The sequence below is a fragment of the Trachurus trachurus genome (genome assembly GCF_905171665.1).
Source record: "Trachurus trachurus genome assembly, chromosome: 12".
NCBI lineage: Eukaryota > Metazoa > Chordata > Actinopteri > Carangiformes > Carangidae > Trachurus > Trachurus trachurus.
In genome coordinates this window covers 25,807,369-25,825,834 of record NC_139908.1, presented here as the reverse complement: position 1 = coordinate 25,825,834, position 18,466 = coordinate 25,807,369, and the positions used below count along the sequence as shown (strand labels likewise).

Below are 18,466 nucleotides of genomic sequence, written 5' to 3'. Positions count from 1 at the left end.
TGGTTACGCCGTACATTAACAGGTGACTGTTTCACTACAATTAGCCTACTGTGTGGAAAACCCATAGCCTGTAAAAAGAAAAACCACGCTGTAATGATCGTGATCGAGTTGAACGAGTGTGTTTGGAGCTGACGGGAGGAGAGAAAAAAGAGAGCGAGACGCGCGAGACGCACGTAGCGGCCGTGATATGACGACCCCGTCCCCGCTGAGGAGGAACTCGGCTGTTATGGAACAGGACCTAAACCAAGTCGAGTAGAGCCCATAGAGCCCAACTTTGTAGTGTAAAGAGCCATTATTGTGCGTCTGCCCCAACTCTGAAGCTGAAGCGGCGCTCTCTCTTCCTCCTTCCCGTCTCCCTCTAGCTGTCCTTTCAAAATAAAAGCACAAAAAGCCGGAGGGAAAAAAAAAAAAAAAAAACACTGACTCGTGAGCTGGTAGCGGTGAGATATTTAGCGTGGCAGCCGCCACCACATTATCTATGCAGGAACCCTTATATGATTAAGAGAAAATACTACAGTGTTCAGCCCCTCCACCTGCCGCCTCTCTCTTACTGCGGTCGCACCGCACCTTCCCTCACCTGGGTCACTTCTCCTCTGCTGCTGCTGCACTCGCCCTGTCTCTCTCTCTCCCATGCTCTGTGTGTGTGTGAAGAGCAGCCCCGCCCCTCAGTGATCAGAGAGACAGAGAGCGGCAGGGAAGAAGCAGTTTATGGCGCTGTGGAAAAAACTTCAGCCATCGGCCACTATCGGAGCCAAGTTCAGCTGATTCCGATAGTTTGTAAAATGTCCTATCGGCGCCGATTAATCGGCCAAAACGATTAATCGGTCGACCTCTAGTAGATTCATATATTTGTATATTGAAGCGGCAAGCCATTAGACAGGGTTTCTACGCAAGTATGGAAAGTATGGATTTTATACACTTCCAGGTATGGAAAATGGAAACTATTGTATGGAACTATATTTATCTTCTTAATACCTATCTGGGTTTGGTCTTATCTGAAGATATTATTTTGTATGCATATACAAAATAGAGATAGAGAATAGAGAGACATTCATTGTATATTTTGTATTATTAATTATTTTGTATGTGCTATTGTACCTACAGTACCTAGTAGCTACAATCTCCTGGAAATGATTTGGTAACATAATGGCATACAAATTCAGAATAATGACAACAAACCATTAATTGCATAATCTATTTACATGGTAAACATCTAATTACTCAAATGTCACAAATGATTTGAATTTTATTACTGAGAAGTCTGGAAATTATGGAATTTTGAAATTTCAAATGTGTAGGAACCCTGATTATAGCACTTATAGCTCTAAACACCTTATTTATGCTTAGCGTGTGTTTGTGTGTGTGTGTGTGTGTTGCGTAAACCCAATTTCAGTTCATGCCGGAGGAAGGCTTTTCATCTTTTCATCCAGGAAATCAGTTTAACACCGTTCTTTCAGATCCCTCTTAATCCATCAATGGCCTTCCTTATTTTGCCTGCACACACACACACACATAAACACACAAACACACATAAACACATGCACACACACACACATAAACACACACTCACACATACATATACATAGAGAGCACACACAGAGCCTTGACAGGAAGTCGCCTCGGTGACACATGACCCCATTCGTCCCACTGGGCCCAGTTTGTTAGTCCACAGATGTCTCGGGCCATAATGTACTGTACTGTGTATGTGTGTGTGTGTGTGTGTGTGTGTGTGTGTGTGTATGTGTATGCGTGTGTGTGTGTGTGACGGAGAGAGAGAGAGAGAGATCACCATCAGTGTCGTGTATAAGTGCCACCCACACAACTCTGAGCAGAGCAAGCAAACACACTTAACTGGTCCCAGATTGTGGGAACCAAACGTTCCCAAGGACGGTCCGACCGCCGGGCCGACCCAGGTCCAGAGGAGCGTTTGTGTTGACTGAACAAAAAGCCCCCCCCTCTCCGCCACTGTCACGTTCAGAGTTATTTTGCCTTTAATGTTCAGAATCAGAATCAGAATCAGGTTTTATTGCCAGGTATGTGTGAGCATACATACAAGGAATATTTCTCCGGTTCTTAGCTCCTCTCTAACTGACTACTACAGTACAAAAAATAAGGAAAGTTACATTTAAATAAAGTTAAATTACGGGCTGGGAAGAATTTACAAAAATTACAATATACAGTTTCACAATGATGAGCAATATTCACACACCACACAAGATGAGTTCCTTGATTAGTTTAATCCTCTTTGTCCTGAGCCGTCATTAAAACCAGATCTGGGCCCAGTTCTCCTGGTCTCTGTGGAGCTCATTTCCACTCTGAGTCACCTCCTCACTGTGTGTGAGTCTCACTTTAATCCATACACGCTCCCAGTGGAGGAGTCCAGCAGAATTAGAGCTGATTCATATGTATTTAATACTGTCTCATGTCTGCGTATGTTGCCGCCGGCAGGGGAAACCAGTTCCATTTAACTACGTATATATATATATATATATTTTAATATTAAAAGATAGTAAGTCACTTTTAAAGAAGCCATTTGTTATATAGCACATGAGCAATTGCACAGAGCAGATCCAGTCAGACAGGAAGTCAGCTCACTGCTCGGCTACCGCACAGGAAACAATAATAGGACGTAACCTAGATCTGCACACTGTCTTCTATTGGCACATTTATACAGTATCTATTTGGCACAGAGTTTATTTGTTTTTCTGTTGTTTTTTTATATTTCTATTTTATTCTATTCTCTCTATTCTATTTTATATATAAAATAGGATGTATATAGTGTATATTTTTGCTTTAACTTAGAGTATGTCCTCTATATTCAAACTGTATGGCCTTGCTGCTACTGGATGCTTATATTTGTCTCTAACTTTAAAGGGATAGTAGCATTTTTTTAAAGTGGGGTTGTATGATCTACAAATAGATCTACTGCAATTAAAGTACTTAGGGGCTATTTGTAGATCATACAACCCCACTTTTAAAAATGCTACTATCCCTTTAAGTCTAAGCTTGGAGCATCCAGTCAATTTTCAAATTAAAACACCATGTGTAGACTCCTGCTGTATGTGGCCATGTGACAGTCTATCCTATGCAGTGTAGGATCATGTAGTTTAAGGAGTTGTTATGAAGAGAATCCTCCTGGTCCCAAAAAGAGTTGTGAAACAGCATGAGAGTGAATTGTTGGAACAGTCATCAGGGAAACTGTTTTTTCTCTCCTCCCTGTTTGATGTCAACAAGGAACAGTGACATGAAGTGCATGTGTGTCTTTTGGTCTGTGTCCCATCCCACAGTGGTGATGGTAAGAGCTAGTTTGTCATGTTGGGATGTCAGAGGTGTTGGGAAGAGGAGGTGAGTCGTCTTTAACAGCTTGTTCAGAAGAGTCTTGTGTAGGAACAGAGAGTCTGAGGAGGAGCATGAGGCTGAGTGATTGAGTTCCAGTGGACGGAGCCGACCAGGAGTCTCTGTGGAGGCTGAATTAGCGGCTGAATCGGATCCAGGCAGCCGTGGGTAAACCAGAGAAGGTCAGGGAGAGTAACACGTGAACTTTTAGACCGGCAGAGAGAAATGAGCCCGAGGCATCAGCAGCCATGTGGTCCATCTACTGTAGGTCTGCCCCCCCCCCCCCCCCTCCAGCTGCTCAGTGACACGCTGCTGATGTGATACCCACCACTGCTCTTGTGGTAACCTGTATGTGTGTGTGTGTGTTTTGACTTTTAGTAAACCTTGCCTTTAGGTTATTCTCTCTGTCAGTTCTCCACAGAGCTGTTTAGACAGTTACACCGTGTTTCCTCCACCTGGCACCAGCTCCACTCCACTCGCCCTTTCTTGCTTTTCCATTAGGTAAACGTACCTGGCACTACTTTTCTGGTGCTGTACCACCTCGGCTCAGGTTCCAAGGTACTAAAAGGTGGCGTGAAAACACTGCACTGCTGTTTTCATTCCTGCTGTGGGGCTTTTTAAATATTTTCAGATGAGAAAGTAACCGTTTACATCCCAACATGTGGTCAGTTTATCTAAATAACACCTTTTTGGAAATTTTCTCTGATATTTTCTGAGATGTGAAGGACCGTCTATCAGACCAGCACCCGGCCTCCATTAGTGTAGTTTTAATTTTAGTTTTAGTCGTTGTGTCACACTTTCATTTTAGTTTTTATTAGCTTTAGTCACATTCATGCTCTTTTTGTCTAGTCAAGTTTCAGTCGATTAAAACTCTGAGCATTTTAGTTTTATTTTAGTCAGAATAACACGTGACTATTTTAGTCTAATTTTAGTCGACGAAAACTGACGACATTTTAGTCTAGTTTTAGTCAATGATTTGAATCTCTTTCTAGTAATGTAATTCTATTTAACCCAGTCAATATCATATAATTACCTAGTATAGTAACTACTCTATAGACAAAGCCAAATATTTCTTGTAGTCAAAGCCATTTCACAATTCAAACATGGTTATCTTATTATTATATTATTGTTACCTTTATTGACTCAAGAATACATCTATTACAGGAAGATGCTGCTCAACATATTTATTTTCAGTTCCCTCACACTATATTTAGCAGATATTTTGGAGAAACACACTTTACACACACTCACTCTCTCTCTCACACACACACACACACACACACACACAAACAAATACACATACACACTAGTCTTTATAGATTTACTGCTTGCTGATATAATTCCTTTTAGAAGATAAATGTTGGTCTGCCAGATTAAATCTAAGCCATTGACTGTAAAGTGAAGCTTCATGTTTGTACTGGACAGAACTCTGGTCTCTATATGAACAGATATCACCACATTTCAATAAAAAAGGTGTTAAAATGAACAGATCTATCTCCAACTCTAAAGGCGGTAACAATCTCCAGAATCAAAGCTGAGTGGAGTGGAGCTGGAGCCACGGAGTGTAAACGCGGCTTTAGACTGTTTAGATGTGTCATGAATGTATCAGTGTACGTTTAAAGGAGTTAGTTAAAGGAGCAGCTGATGTGACAGGCTCCAGTGGAGGAGCTGTGAAGGTCTTCAGATATGTTGAGAAGTTGCTGAGTTGAATCCTGCCTCAGGACACAGATCCACCAATCAGGTTGAAGCTTTTAAATGAGTCGGATCATCTTCACCAGAGATTCCTCCATCCTCATGGACCTGCGTGTTGTCTGTTACCATGGAGCTCCCATCAGGACCATACTGTGTTTCCATGGTGTTGTGCGTTGACAGCACGTTGAAACAACATCTCACCTCACTTATGGTTTTTGTTCTTTTCTCTCCTTTTGTCTCAACCTCTCCCAGATGACGACGACGACGGCAAAGCTCCGACTCAGCCCCTGTTGAAAAAAGGCAGGAGATCCACTTTATTGAGTTGCCTTAAAATCTTTCTCTCTCTCTGTTTCTCTGCTTTGTTTTAATCCTCCCTCCATCTCTCCTTCTTCTTCTCCTCTCTGGCGTGCTCCTTCCCTCTGAGGTCATACTTTCCTTTCTTCCTGCTCTCTTTCTCTCTCTCTTTTTCCGGCACCACATTTTTCACAGTATATTTTGAATTCCTCTCGACATACCGTCCCGCTCCCCGCTGTCTCTGCCTTGTGTCTCTGGCCGTCTGTCCCGTGTTTCCGGCCCGCTGGCTTCTGGGCTTCAGGGGAATAACATCTAGTCTTTGCCTTTCTTTCTCCTGCTCTCTCTCTCCAGCTTGTAGCTCAAGTCTAGTCTCTCTATATGTGTGTGTATGTGTGTGTGTGTGTGTGCGCCTTTAACTCAATCCAACTCTTGAGTAGTTAATGTCGCGAGTGTGCGCCAACATTTCAATTTCCTCCAAAACTGTCGTCAGCGTCTCGCCCTGCTGTTTCTTCTCTTTCTCTCTCTGACGGTGACACTTTGTCTGTAGCTTCTTTCTCTTCCAGGATGAAATCCTCCTCCTGTCTCCATGTTTCCAGCCCTGTCACTAACTGCTGCTAACTCACTGCTTCTCTCCTGTTTGTTTGCTGTTCAGTATCGACGCTGTCTCCCCCTGCGGTTCATTCAACAGATCAACACACACTAGAATCATGTACCACCTATAAGAAAACATGAAGAGTCGTTCTGCCTCCCACTAAAGAGAAGTCACATTTAAAGGGATAGTGTTATTTTTTTTAAAGTGGGGTTGTATGATCTACAAATAGCCCCTAAGTACTTTAATTGCAGTAGAAGACTCTCTGCACTCCTCCCGTTAGCCTAAAAGAGGTTTTACGTGAAAAAAAATACACAGTTCCATTGTTCGTTATAATATAATTTTTTCCAGCCCTTCAAAGTGCAGGAAAAACACAGTTTTTATTTGGACCTAACCAACTCACATATCCCTCCGCCCAGGGTTAGCGCCCACCGATCAGCAGTTGGTTAGGTCCAAATAAAAACTGTGTTTTTCCTGCACTTTGAGGGGCTGGAAAAAATTATATTATAGCGAACAATGGAACTGTGTATTTTTTTTTTCAGGTAAAACCTCTTTTAGGCCGTTTCTTTGGGTCTGTTCACAACAATGTATGTTGTAAATCTCTGGGCAGGGCTATGGGCTGCCGTTGCTAACGGGAGGAGTGCAGAGAGTCTGCTACTGCAATTAAAGTACTTAGATCATACAACCCCACTTTTTAAAAAAATGCTACTATCCCTTTAAAAGCAGAGATCCAGACTTAACTTTCTTACCAGGAGCCCAGTGGCCCCCCCTGACTTAAAATTGAAGGAGCGCAAGCAGAAAATTTAGGGGCGCACACCGAAAAATCGAATATTCACCTTGGCCTGACACCTGTAATGACAGATTCCAGATTCTTTGAGTCCCTTCTTTCATGTTTCACCAGGGTTAAAAAAAACAAACCAAAGAGGCAAAATGCTCCTATTACTGTAGGAGGCAGCCTGGAGCCCTGAAAAGCAATAAAACTTTATTCAGCTCACATGGATTTAATAGTTGAGTTTGTTTTTTTGTCAGAGTGAGATCTAAAAAGGTCAGAAGAAGTATTATGTAACAAAAACTCAGCATAATGTATTCACTGAGCCTGGCTAGTCAGTGTCTATGTCAGTTCCAAGAGTATCCTATGTACAGAAATAAACCCACTATATGGACTGAAGTCTCACATTTTACCTTCCAGAGCTTTTATAACATTCAATTCTAAATCCATGGGCATTAATATGGAGTTTAATGGTAAATGGACTTTTTCTAGTCTCCAGGACAAGTTCTTCACACTGTTGGTCACATTCACCCTTTCACACACATTCTTACACTTTGTAAGAATTGGGCATAATGTCTAACCATTCAAACACACACATTGACAACCAAATGGTACACTTTGATCAGCAGGGAATCAAACCACCAACCTTCTGGTTTGTTTGTTTATTTATTTATTTAAAGGTTTAATAATCAGGGGCAATGCACATTAATAAAACATTTTAACAAATGTGAACATGCCAGAATTAACCAAAAGGCCATTCTACATCTGCTGTCCCTGGACTGATGTTAAGTAGTCACCCTGAAGGAGAATATAATGATTTAGTTATAAACAAACAGATAATACATGAAAGGATTAGAAGTCTGAATCTGAATAAAGATTAAAAGGGAGAAAACCAGGCAAAAGTCCACACACAAGCTAACATAAACTCAGCTCAAACAACAGACAAACAACAAAAAACAAAACAGTTTAGATAAATAAAAAAAAATGAACATACAGGACATTTGAACCAGTGGCGGATCCATAGCTGAGCACAACATAAACCTTCAGCTCAACTCTAAAGTAAAGCTGCAGATGTGGTTTTCTTCAGGAAATCAGTCTTCTAACCTGCGCTGTGGAATTCCTTTGAAAGTAAAACCTCCTGCTCTGGTCAGGTGCAGCTCAGAGGCCGACTTCACAGGAAAGACTCCAGCCCTGATCTTATCATCTCACCTAGTGTCAGTGTTTCTGCTCCTCTTTCCTCCCTGAGGATTGTTGTTAAAATGTTTAGTCCTCCATCATATGAAACAGAAAATGAAGAGTTCCTCTCTGTTGTCAGTCTGTGGTGTTTTAGTCTCCTGACTCTTAAGCCTCAGAAAACAGTGAACAAAGGGAACAGATTTAGCCAAAACAAGTAAAACTGCTGGTTTAATGTTTCGTCTCTTCGGTGTTACAGTACGTGCTCACAATCACAATCACATTCTTTTTCAAAATAAGAGTCCTACAGTCAACCGAACACAAGACAGCATCATCCTGCAGCCTCACTAAACTCTCAGTAACTGGCAGGGCTACACCAACTACACACAGTCTGGGGTTTCTTCTTCATCACACACTCTTACAGTTTTAGTTTTAACAGTTTTCCTCTGTTCTGTTGCTTGTGTGTGTGTGTGTGTGTTTTGTAGACAAGAGGAGTCCGACTGTCCCGCTGAACGTGTCTGACCAGAGGCTGCTGGAGGCCAGCCAGCAGTTCAGGAAGAAACAAGGGAAGGGCACCGTGGACGTGTGGTGGCTGTTTGATGATGGAGGTGAGTCTGCCAGAGAGAGAGAGACGTCCAGTTTACAGCACTTTAGTCCAGAGTCCTCTGATACACACTGAGCTGTCTGCCAGGCTGGAGCCAGGAATCAGAGTAAAAGAACTCCTCAGAACAGCAGCGTAGTGTCACACCTCCCAAACTGAAACACAAACTGAAATCTGAGCAGGAGAAACTTTGTTTTCCAGAGACACTGGATGTTCACTCTTACTTTTTAAATCTTTTTTATTTTATTTTTTATTTCTGTGGGCTTTTATGCTTTTAATTGATAGGATAGTAGAGAGAGAGGAAATGAGGATAGCCTCTGTATATGCCGGCTGCCTGCCTGTTTTGAATACTTTTGATTTTGCTTTTACTGTATATACCACGTTAAATTAACATATTGCGCCCAAAAATACACAACAATTTGGTAAATTAGTATCAGCTGTTTGAAACACTTTTTTCCATTTTTGTAAAATGACGAATAAATGGAAGGAAATGCAACACCTGCCCAAATGCCCATCCCATCCCACTTCTACACCCAGATAAATATCTTTGTACTATCAAATTAAAACTCATATCTCTGGTTTTACATCGACATCAAACAAAAAGTGGGAGAGAGTTTTAAATCTGCAAGTTGCCAGCAGCGCTCCAGGTGACTGAGTTTTGACTGAGAATTAAAAGCGTCACATGATCTGATCATAGATCTTAACACTCACATCAACATGTTAAATCCAGCTGTCACTGCTCATGTTAATGTGTTAACTTGCTCCTTATTAAACGGGGGTTTGGGGCGTTTGTCACACCAGTGAGGTGTAAAGTTGTGTCGGGGGCCGGAGGCGGGGCTCAGGTGTTCACCACACTGAGACATGTGATGCTTCAGGTCTGATCCTCCTTCATCACATCAGCCTCAGCACCGTTGGCAGCACAGACACCGACTCTGTGTGGTGCAGGAAGAACTCATGTGTGAAGTCCAGTGGTTTATGAAGAGGTGCTATAACATAATGTGATGGCAGCTACAGCAGTCATCTCTTCTTTTTAATCTCCTTCTCAAGAAAAGTTGGACAGAAACCTGCTGTAGCTCCTGTAGGGATGGTGTGATGTGTAATGTCAAATGCAATGCCTCCCCAAAAAACTTTGTCAAAATGTAAAAAAGCAAAAGAAAAGAAAAAATTATGATAAAGATTTTTATTCTGTGGGTAATGGGGGCGGGACTAGATAAGCTTTTGCTTCTCCCGCTTTCCCTTTATGTCAAAATGTAAAAAAGCAAAAGAAAAGAAAAGATTATGATAAATGTTCACATCATGGAGGCTCTTAGACTTCAGCCCCGTCAAGTTCTGGTCCAGCTGCTTTCATGCTCCGCCCCTTTAATTATAGATGTACCAGGGGCAGCTTATTGTCCCAGAATGCACTGCACACCTACCAGCAGCAGTAGCTAAGGGTCTGAGCTCAGTGTTAAAGGGATAGTTCAACATTTTTGAAAATTGGCCCATCGCCATGATCCCCCTAGTAATAGCAGTAGGTTCGTTACCTTTAATTGTTGGTCCAAGCTGCTTTTAGATCGGGGGAGAAGAATACCGAGCGGCGCAGCTACACTACGGAGGCTAATGGAATTTCTTGGTTTTGCTCATCAAACTCAGCAAATACACAACCAAAAAACTCAAAAACGCTGTGGTGGACAAGTTGTGACCTGCACATTTACCACGCTATGAGATAATAGCGGAAAGTTAAGAGAAGTGAAGCAAATACTCGGAACTACTTTCTTCAGTGAACCACTGGTCGGAGGGACACAGTGTGCGCACCTCAGCCAGTGCCGTAGTATACGGACGTATCTGCAGTAAACAGGCGCTTTTGAAATCACTCCGCCGAGCAGCCGTCTAGAGTGTAAAGTCCGACTTTGCCTCTAAAACAACTCCATCTCGCAACTTTCCGCTATTATCTCATAGCGTGGTGAATGTGCAGGTCACAACTTGTCCACCACAGCGTTTTTGAGTTTTTTGGTTGTGTATTTGCTGAGTTTGATGAGCAAAACCAAGAAATTCCATTAGCCTCCGTAGTGTAGCTGCGCCGCTCGGTATTCTTCTCCCCCGATCTAAAAGCAGCTTGGACCAACAATTAAAGGTAACGAACCTACTGCTATTACTAGGGGGATCATGGCGATGGGCCAATTTTCAAAAATGTTGAACTATCCCTTTAACAATGAGAATAACGAATTAGATTTCACTTTCAGTTGTGTTTATGGGTAACCACTAGTGCTCAACTGAGCTGCTGCTTCAAATGTAAAATTGTCTTCGGTGTGACTTTAGACCTGACTCTCCACTGCCCCCCTGTCCTCCTCCAGGTCTGACCCTGCTGATCCCCTACCTGCTGACCAACAAGAAGAGGTGGAAGGACTGCAAGATCCGCGTCTTCATCGGGGGCAAGATCAACAGGATTGACCACGACCGCCGAGCGTGAGTACCACCGCTGCTGCTGCTGCTGCTTCACCACTCAGTCCAGTTTCATGTGACATCACAGAAGAGATGTTTGATCAGTTTGGCTGACGGACCGTCACACAGAGCAGCATGAAGCCCTGAACAGTTGTCACCATGTCCACACATCACTGCTGTTACAGTGAGTCTGTGAAAGCAGCTTTCCTTTCAGCACCACACTCCTCTGCTCAGCTGCTGCTGACAACCTAACACACTTAGACACACACACACACAGTTGATGCTGGGTTTCCAAAAACATTTTTCTCACCTCATGAAGTTTTCAGATTTAAAATCAGCTTCTCTAAAGTGACTTTGCTGGATTTCTTTAGCCACGTTTCCAGGGTTTTACAGGGTTGAGAGCGGGATGTGACGCAGCATTTTTAAAACCCAGCATTATTAAATAAGCATCTACACTGCCGGTAAACAAGAGCAGTAAAAGACAGACTGCCACACAACGATTACATAATGATCCAACTCTTTTTTTTTATTTATTCAAAAACACACACCACTACAAACAAAACAATTAAGTTTGACGCTCCAAACTGTTTCACACTGTACGGTCCTACTGTTTAGATTTTAGTATCCGTGAACACAAGATCTGAACTGACTCTGGGTCCTTAAATCATACTTTTTCAACATAAACCTATATTAACTAGGACTTTAGAACCAGAGAAAAGCAGCTGAAAGCTCCAGACAGTTTTCAAGAGGTGAATCCTGAGCTAAGAATCGTTATTCTGACTTTCATTCCATTCTCTGTGATGTGTTTATGTGGCTGGTTAGAGGCTCTGTGGTGCATTAAAGGACCCTGAGTCATAATGACACGAGAAATGTGGGTTTTAAAGTTTCAAGTAAGTTTTTAAAACCCTGCAAAGTGATTCTGATGGAGCCATAAAGTCAGCCTACAGTCTATTGACAGTCTGGAGAGAGAAAAGAGAGATGAATATAAAGGATGGTGAATGTGGTTGTCACCAGCATAAATGATACTATTGTGGTTAGTAAAGTGAAAACAGGAGGAAACCACCAGTGTGGAGGACGGAGCCGCTGAGGTTTGGAACAACAGCGGCTGACGTGAACGTGGCCTCCGCTCTGTGGTCGATCCTCGGAGCCAAAACACCCACTGCTCTTATTATGTTGTTGTCAGGAAGTTACTATTCACTTCCACCGCAATGGCTCTGCTCACTGGGCTCATTACAGTGTCACCGTGATGGTGACGAGACTCCAGGACGCTGCACGCACCAGTGTAGCAACCCAAAACATACAGTCATAATGGCCGATAACGTAATAACTCACCAATAATGTAATAAAATGCTTGAGTCAATAACATAATAACTTTTGGTTACCCTTTAATTTACAGGCCGCAAATTACATGATAATGCCAAGAAATGACAAGTAATTGCGTCATAATGTTTAGAAATAGCCTAGAAATAACGGTTAATTTCATAGTAATGTCGAGAAATATAGCTAAGAAATAGCAATTGATAAAGGGATAGTTCAACAAAGGCGGAAATACCGTGCGCCATGCAGAGCTCACGTCTCTGCCCCACCGATCTCAAAACAGCTTGCACTGACAATTAAAGGTAATGAGCCTACTCCTATGACTATAGGGATTATGGCAATAGGCGAATTTGCCAAAATGTTTAAATATCTCTTCAAAGGGTTACCTAACTTTATTTTGCCAATAATATAATAAGCCCATTTGAACATGTAGATGGGACACAGGCACACAACAAATCATTCAAATGTTTCACAAGTGTGATATCTTCTACCCAAAATCATAAAGTGATACAGATGTTACTGGTTCAAATTTGCGGGGTTTGTCCTGCACTGCAGGATCGCGTGATCGCGTGACTTTTCACCACAACTGTTTTCCTCTAGGTGGCAGCACCGTACTAAATACTGCTCAGACGTTTTGGGGACAATGCTGACAGCCTGATAGCCGCGATTAGGAGTGGCGCTGTTCATGATACAGAATACAAGAGGATGAAAGGAGAACTAGCTGCAGACAGTAAATAATATAGTAGCCTAGTTTTTCAATGACAAAATGTAACGACGGCAGCTACAGTAGACTATAGCCCACGTCTCACTCTCTTTTTTCGGTCATCTGTCTCGTCATCTCCAAAATGTGTTTTTAAAATGAGCCAACTACAGTACTGTGCAGTAGTGCCGCAGATTTCTCACTCCGCACCTTGTTTGAGAGTGCAGCTGGATGATTTCTTGTGAATGAACGGGTCTGTGTCACTTTGGGGCTGGGCGATAAAACATAGGATAAATAACTTTCCCTCGATAGAAGACGCGGCCGATACAAAGTGACACCGTCAGCCATGCAGCCGGCCTGGACTTTTTATTTTTAATTATGAAGGATCATCTGCGCAAGGCAAAGATGATAGCATCAACAAAACACGGCGTAACACACGCGGCTGTATGGGACAGGCTTTTATTTAATTCAGAACAAACCGCTTAGCAAAAATGGAAAATATAGTCTATAATAATTAATTGATCTGTTGTTTGGCCACTGTTTGAAAATAACCCGAATTATGAGCAAATAATCTGATCCAGAACAGCAGTCATAATCAGACTTCTTCTAAATAAACCTAAACATTAAATAACTGGGTCAGGTCGGACCATGGGGTTATTTTTTCTCTTCTTCTTCACAGGAGAAAATGAGGTGCGATGCGCTCACGGACGCGTTGATGTTTTGTGATTTATCTGCTGCCTTGACTCTGCCCTTTATACATGTGCGTTCAGATTAACAATAAGACAAGCCATGGTTGAGTTTATTGAGTTTTAGCTGCTCAATCTCATTGTTTCAAAGAAAAGGGATTGATTTTTATAACGAAATGAAACGAAAACAATATTATATTGATACATTGTTGTAAAAAAAAATCCAAAAGAAACGAAAATGAACTAAAGAAAATAACTTTCACACACACACATTAAAACAGTGCGATTGGTTGAAAGCTGATAATTAGCCATGTGCTTATAAGCTGATTGGCCGAAACCAAGAACAAAGCCGCGTGAATGGCCAATCGCCATGTGTTAAAATTTCCATATTCCGCACATTCTGTGACAAACTGTAAACTGTTTTCTTGTCTGTAACAACATCTATTGCACGTCTGTCCGTCCTGGGTGAGGGATCCCTCCTCTGTTGCTCACCCTGAGGTTTCTCCTGTTTTTCCCTGTTAAAAGGGTTTCCATGGAGTTTTTCCTCAGTCGATGTGAGGGTCTAAGGACAGAGGATGTTGCTACGATGCCATGTAAAGCCCTTTGAGACAAACTGTTTGTAAAAACGGGCTATACAAATAAAATTGCCTTGCCTTGCCTTGCCTTAACGGCCGACATGTAAATCAGCTGTTTCGATGGGCGTTATATGAATAGAGATGTTAATGTGGTACTTTGCACATTTTCTCCTGTGAAGAAGAAGAGAAAAAATAACCCCATGGTCCGACCTGACCCAGTTGTTTAATGTTTAGGTTTATTTAGAAGAAGTCTGATTATGACTGCTGTTCTGGATCAGATTATTTGCTCATAATTCGGGTTATTTTCAAACAGTGGCCAAACAACAGATCAATTAATTAGGCTATTATAGACTATATTTTCCATTTTTGCTAAGCGGTTTGTTCTGAATTAAATAAAAGCCTGTCCCATACAGCCGCGTGTGTTACGCCGTGTTTTGTTGATGCTATCATCTTTGCCTTGCGCAGATGATCCTTCATAATTAAAAATAAAAAGTCCAGGCCGGCTGCATGGCTGACGGTGTCACTTTGTATCGGCCGCGTCTTCTATCGAGGGAAAGTTATTTATCCTATGTTTTATCGCCCAGCCCCAAAGTGACACAGACCCGTTCATTCACAAGAAATCATCCAGCTGCACTCTCAAACAAGGTGCGGAGTGAGAAATCTGCGGCACTACTGCACAGTACTGTAGTTGGCTCATTTTAAAAACACATTTTGGAGATGACGAGACAGATGACCGAAAAAAGAGAGTGAGACGTGGGCTATAGTCTACTGTAGCTGCCGTCGTTACATTTTGTCATTGAAAAACTAGGCTACTATATTTCAAAGGAGGTTAAATCGAAAGCAACTGGACTTAGTTATTTGTCTAGGAAGACGTTTCACCTCTCATCCAAGAGGCTTCATCAGTTCATGTACGCAGCTGACCAGGCTGGGACTGGTCCAACTATCTGGTGTGGAGACTCACTATTTAACCTCTTGTGTGGGCGTTTCACAAGGGTGATGATGTCACTGGTTCCCTTTTGTGCTCCAAGTGCCAACGACAGTCGTTGGAGTGACAGTCGTTGGTGGGAAGTTGGTTTCGACTTCGTTAGTGCCCTATTGTGTTCTAACGACAGTCATTGGAGTCACTTGCCACTTGTGAACAGTGGTTGTTCTTTGAGGCTAGATGGTTGAGTCTCCTGGGAAGGGATGAAAGGGCAGCATTGTAAATTGGAGACAGGTGGTGTCTCAGACCTCCTCCCCTGTTGAGGGACGGTTTTTCTACTTTTACAAAAATGGCTTCTTTAACTCCTCTTTCAAACCATCTGTCCTCTCTGTCTAGGATTTGGACATTGCTGTCCTCAAAGGAGTGGGCTTTCTCCTTGAGATGTAAATGAACAGCAGAGTCCAGTCCTGAGGAGTTTGCTCTCCTGTGTTGGGCCATGCGTTTATGCAGTGGTTGTTTTGTTTCTCCAATGTAGAGGTCTTTGCATTCCTCGTTGCATTGGACTGCATACACCAGATTGCTTTTGTGGGTGTGTGGTGTTCTGTCCTTGGGATGTACCAGTCTCTGTCTGAGTGTGTTGCTGGGTTTGAAATACACAGGGATACGGTGTTTGTTAAAGATCCTCCTGAGTTTTTCTGATACTCCAGACACATATGGAATGACTATGTTTTTTCTCTTGTTTTGTCTTTCTTTCTCAACCACTTTGCTGGTTTTCTTTCTGGAAGCAGCTGCAGTTTTCACAAAGGTCCAGTTAGGGTAACCACAAGTTGTGAGGGCGCCTCTCAGGTGCTTGTGTTCTGCCCCTTGGGCCTGTGAGCTGGTGGGCACGTTATCAGCTCTGTGTTGCAAAGTTCTGATAACACCAAGCTTATGTTCCACTTTACCCACAAAGTCTATGTGGTGTGGGGTGTTTCCCACCAACGGAGCCAAGATATTGGCAATGTGTTTGGCTATGTTGTAAGTGACTTCGGTCAGTGACTTCGGTCTCGGTCACTTACAACATAGCCAAACACATTGCCAATATCTTGGCTCCGTTGGTGGGAAACACCCCACACCACATCCAAAACTCCATAGACTTTGTGGGTAAAGTCCGGGACATACAAATGGAACCAGATGACACTATGGTATCCTACGATGTGACTTCCCTTTTTACCTGTATTCCAACTATGGAGGCTTCGGCCACAGTAAGAGAACGTCTCACACAAGACAACTCCCTGCAAAACCGAACAAAACTCAAACCCGAACATATTTGCCAGCTTCTGGATTTATGCCTGAACACCACATACTTCCAGTTCAACGGCAAATTTTACAGACAAAAACATGGCTGTGCCATGGGTTCACCAGTATCCCCTATTGTGGCAAATCTGTACATGGAGGAGGTAGAGAACAAGGCTTTAAACTCCTTTGAAGGAACAACACCGAGCCACTGGTTCAGGTATGTGGACGACACATGGGTTAAAATCAAAACCAAAGAAGTGCAAGCTTTTACCGAACACATTAACTCAGTGGACAAAAACATCAAGTTCACCAGAGAGGATGTCAAGGACAATAGTCTGCCTTTCTTAGATTGTGACGTCCATATGACAAAGGACAGGAGCCTCCACATTGGGGTATACAGAAAACCCACACATACAGACCAATATCTACTTTTCGACTCTCACCACCCTCTGGAACATAAGCTTGGTGTTATCAGAACTTTGCAACACAGAGCTGATAACGTGCCCACCAGCTCACAGGCCCAAGGGGCAGAACACAAGCACCTGAGAGGCGCCCTCACAACTTGTGGTTACCCTAACTGGACCTTTGTGAAAACTGCAGCTGCTTCCAGAAAGAAAACCAGCAAAGTGGTTGAGAAAGAAAGACAAAACAAGAGAAAAAACATAGTCATTCCATATGTGTCTGGAGTATCAGAAAAACTCAGGAGGATCTTTAACAAACACCGTATCCCTGTGTATTTCAAACCCAGCAACACACTCAGACAGAGACTGGTACATCCCAAGGACAGAACACCACACACCCACAAAAGCAATCTGGTGTATGCAGTCCAATGCAACGAGGAATGCAAAGACCTCTACATTGGAGAAACAAAACAACCACTGCATAAACGCATGGCCCAACACAGGAGAGCAAACTCCTCAGGACTGGACTCTGCTGTTCATTTACATCTCAAGGAGAAAGCCCACTCCTTTGAGGACAGCAATGTCCAAATCCTAGACAGAGAGGACAGATGGTTTGAAAGAGGAGTTAAAGAAGCCATTTTTGTAAAAGTAGAAAAACCGTCCCTCAACAGGGGAGGAGGTCTGAGACACCACCTGTCTCCAATTTACAATGCTGCCCTTTCATCCCTTCCCAGGAGACTCAACCATCTAGCCTCAAAGAACAACCACTGTTCACAAGTGGCAAGTGACTCCAATGACTGTCGTTAGAACACAATAGGGCACTAACGAAGTCGAAACCAACTTCCCACCAACGACTGTCACTCCAACGACTGTCGTTGGCACTTGGAGCACAAAAGGGAACCAGTGACATCATCACCCTTGTGAAACGCCCACACAAGAGGTTAAATAGTGAGTCTCCACACCAGATAGTTGGACCAGTCCCAGCCTGGTCAGCTGCGTACATGAACTGATGAAGCCTCTTGGATGAGAGGTGAAACGTCTTCCTAGACAAATAACTAAGTCCAGTTGCTTTCGATTTAACCTCCTTTGAAATACTATGACCTGGACAAATGAGAATATGCACCGGCTTAGGCTACTATATTATTTACTGTCTGCAGCTAGTTCTCCTTTCATCCTCTTGTATTCTGTATCATGAACAGCGCCACTCCTAATCGCGGCGATATGTGATACATAATCATCAAGTCATAAAGCAAGACAGGCTTTATCATATTACAATAGTTTCTGTGATTTAGGCAGTGTATACAGTAGTTAGTTCTAGTTTAATAGCCTAGAGTTTAAGCTGTGGATTACTGCACAGATCACTGAGTCATCCGCCTGTCGTCCTCCGTTCTCACAGATGCCACCTGGCGGTTGTTTTGGCACATTGAGGCTTTTCATTAAAACCTCTTGTCTCGCCAAAGAAAAAAAATGCATGAGTCTTGTGCCGTCTCGCGTGGACCACGCGTGAAGTCCGCAAATTTGAACCAGTAACATCTGTACATATATTATTACAGTATCAGCTCCAGTTAGTACAATGTCAGAAGTTTTTTTTATTAATACTGCCAATAACGTAATAACCAGTCAATAATGTGATAACTCATTACATTACTGGTAAGTTATTGGCTGTATTATATTTAAAATAGCCAAAATTATAAGGTTATTGACAATTATTA

The 18,466-nt window shown here is 42.6% G+C and overlaps 1 protein-coding gene across 1 annotated transcript in view; it reads left to right on the top strand.

Moving 5' to 3' along the window:
- The window catches only part of slc12a2 (solute carrier family 12 member 2), a 103,062-nt gene that overhangs the window by 77,116 nt on the left and 7,480 nt on the right, over positions 1-18,466 (top strand). Inside the window, exons 21-23 of the mRNA XM_083983818.1 lie at positions 5,281-5,328; positions 8,339-8,461; positions 10,788-10,899. Of these exons, the coding sequence (XP_083839944.1) occupies positions 5,281-5,328; positions 8,339-8,461; positions 10,788-10,899 (283 nt within the window). The remainder of the gene's footprint in view (positions 1-5,280; positions 5,329-8,338; positions 8,462-10,787; positions 10,900-18,466) is intronic.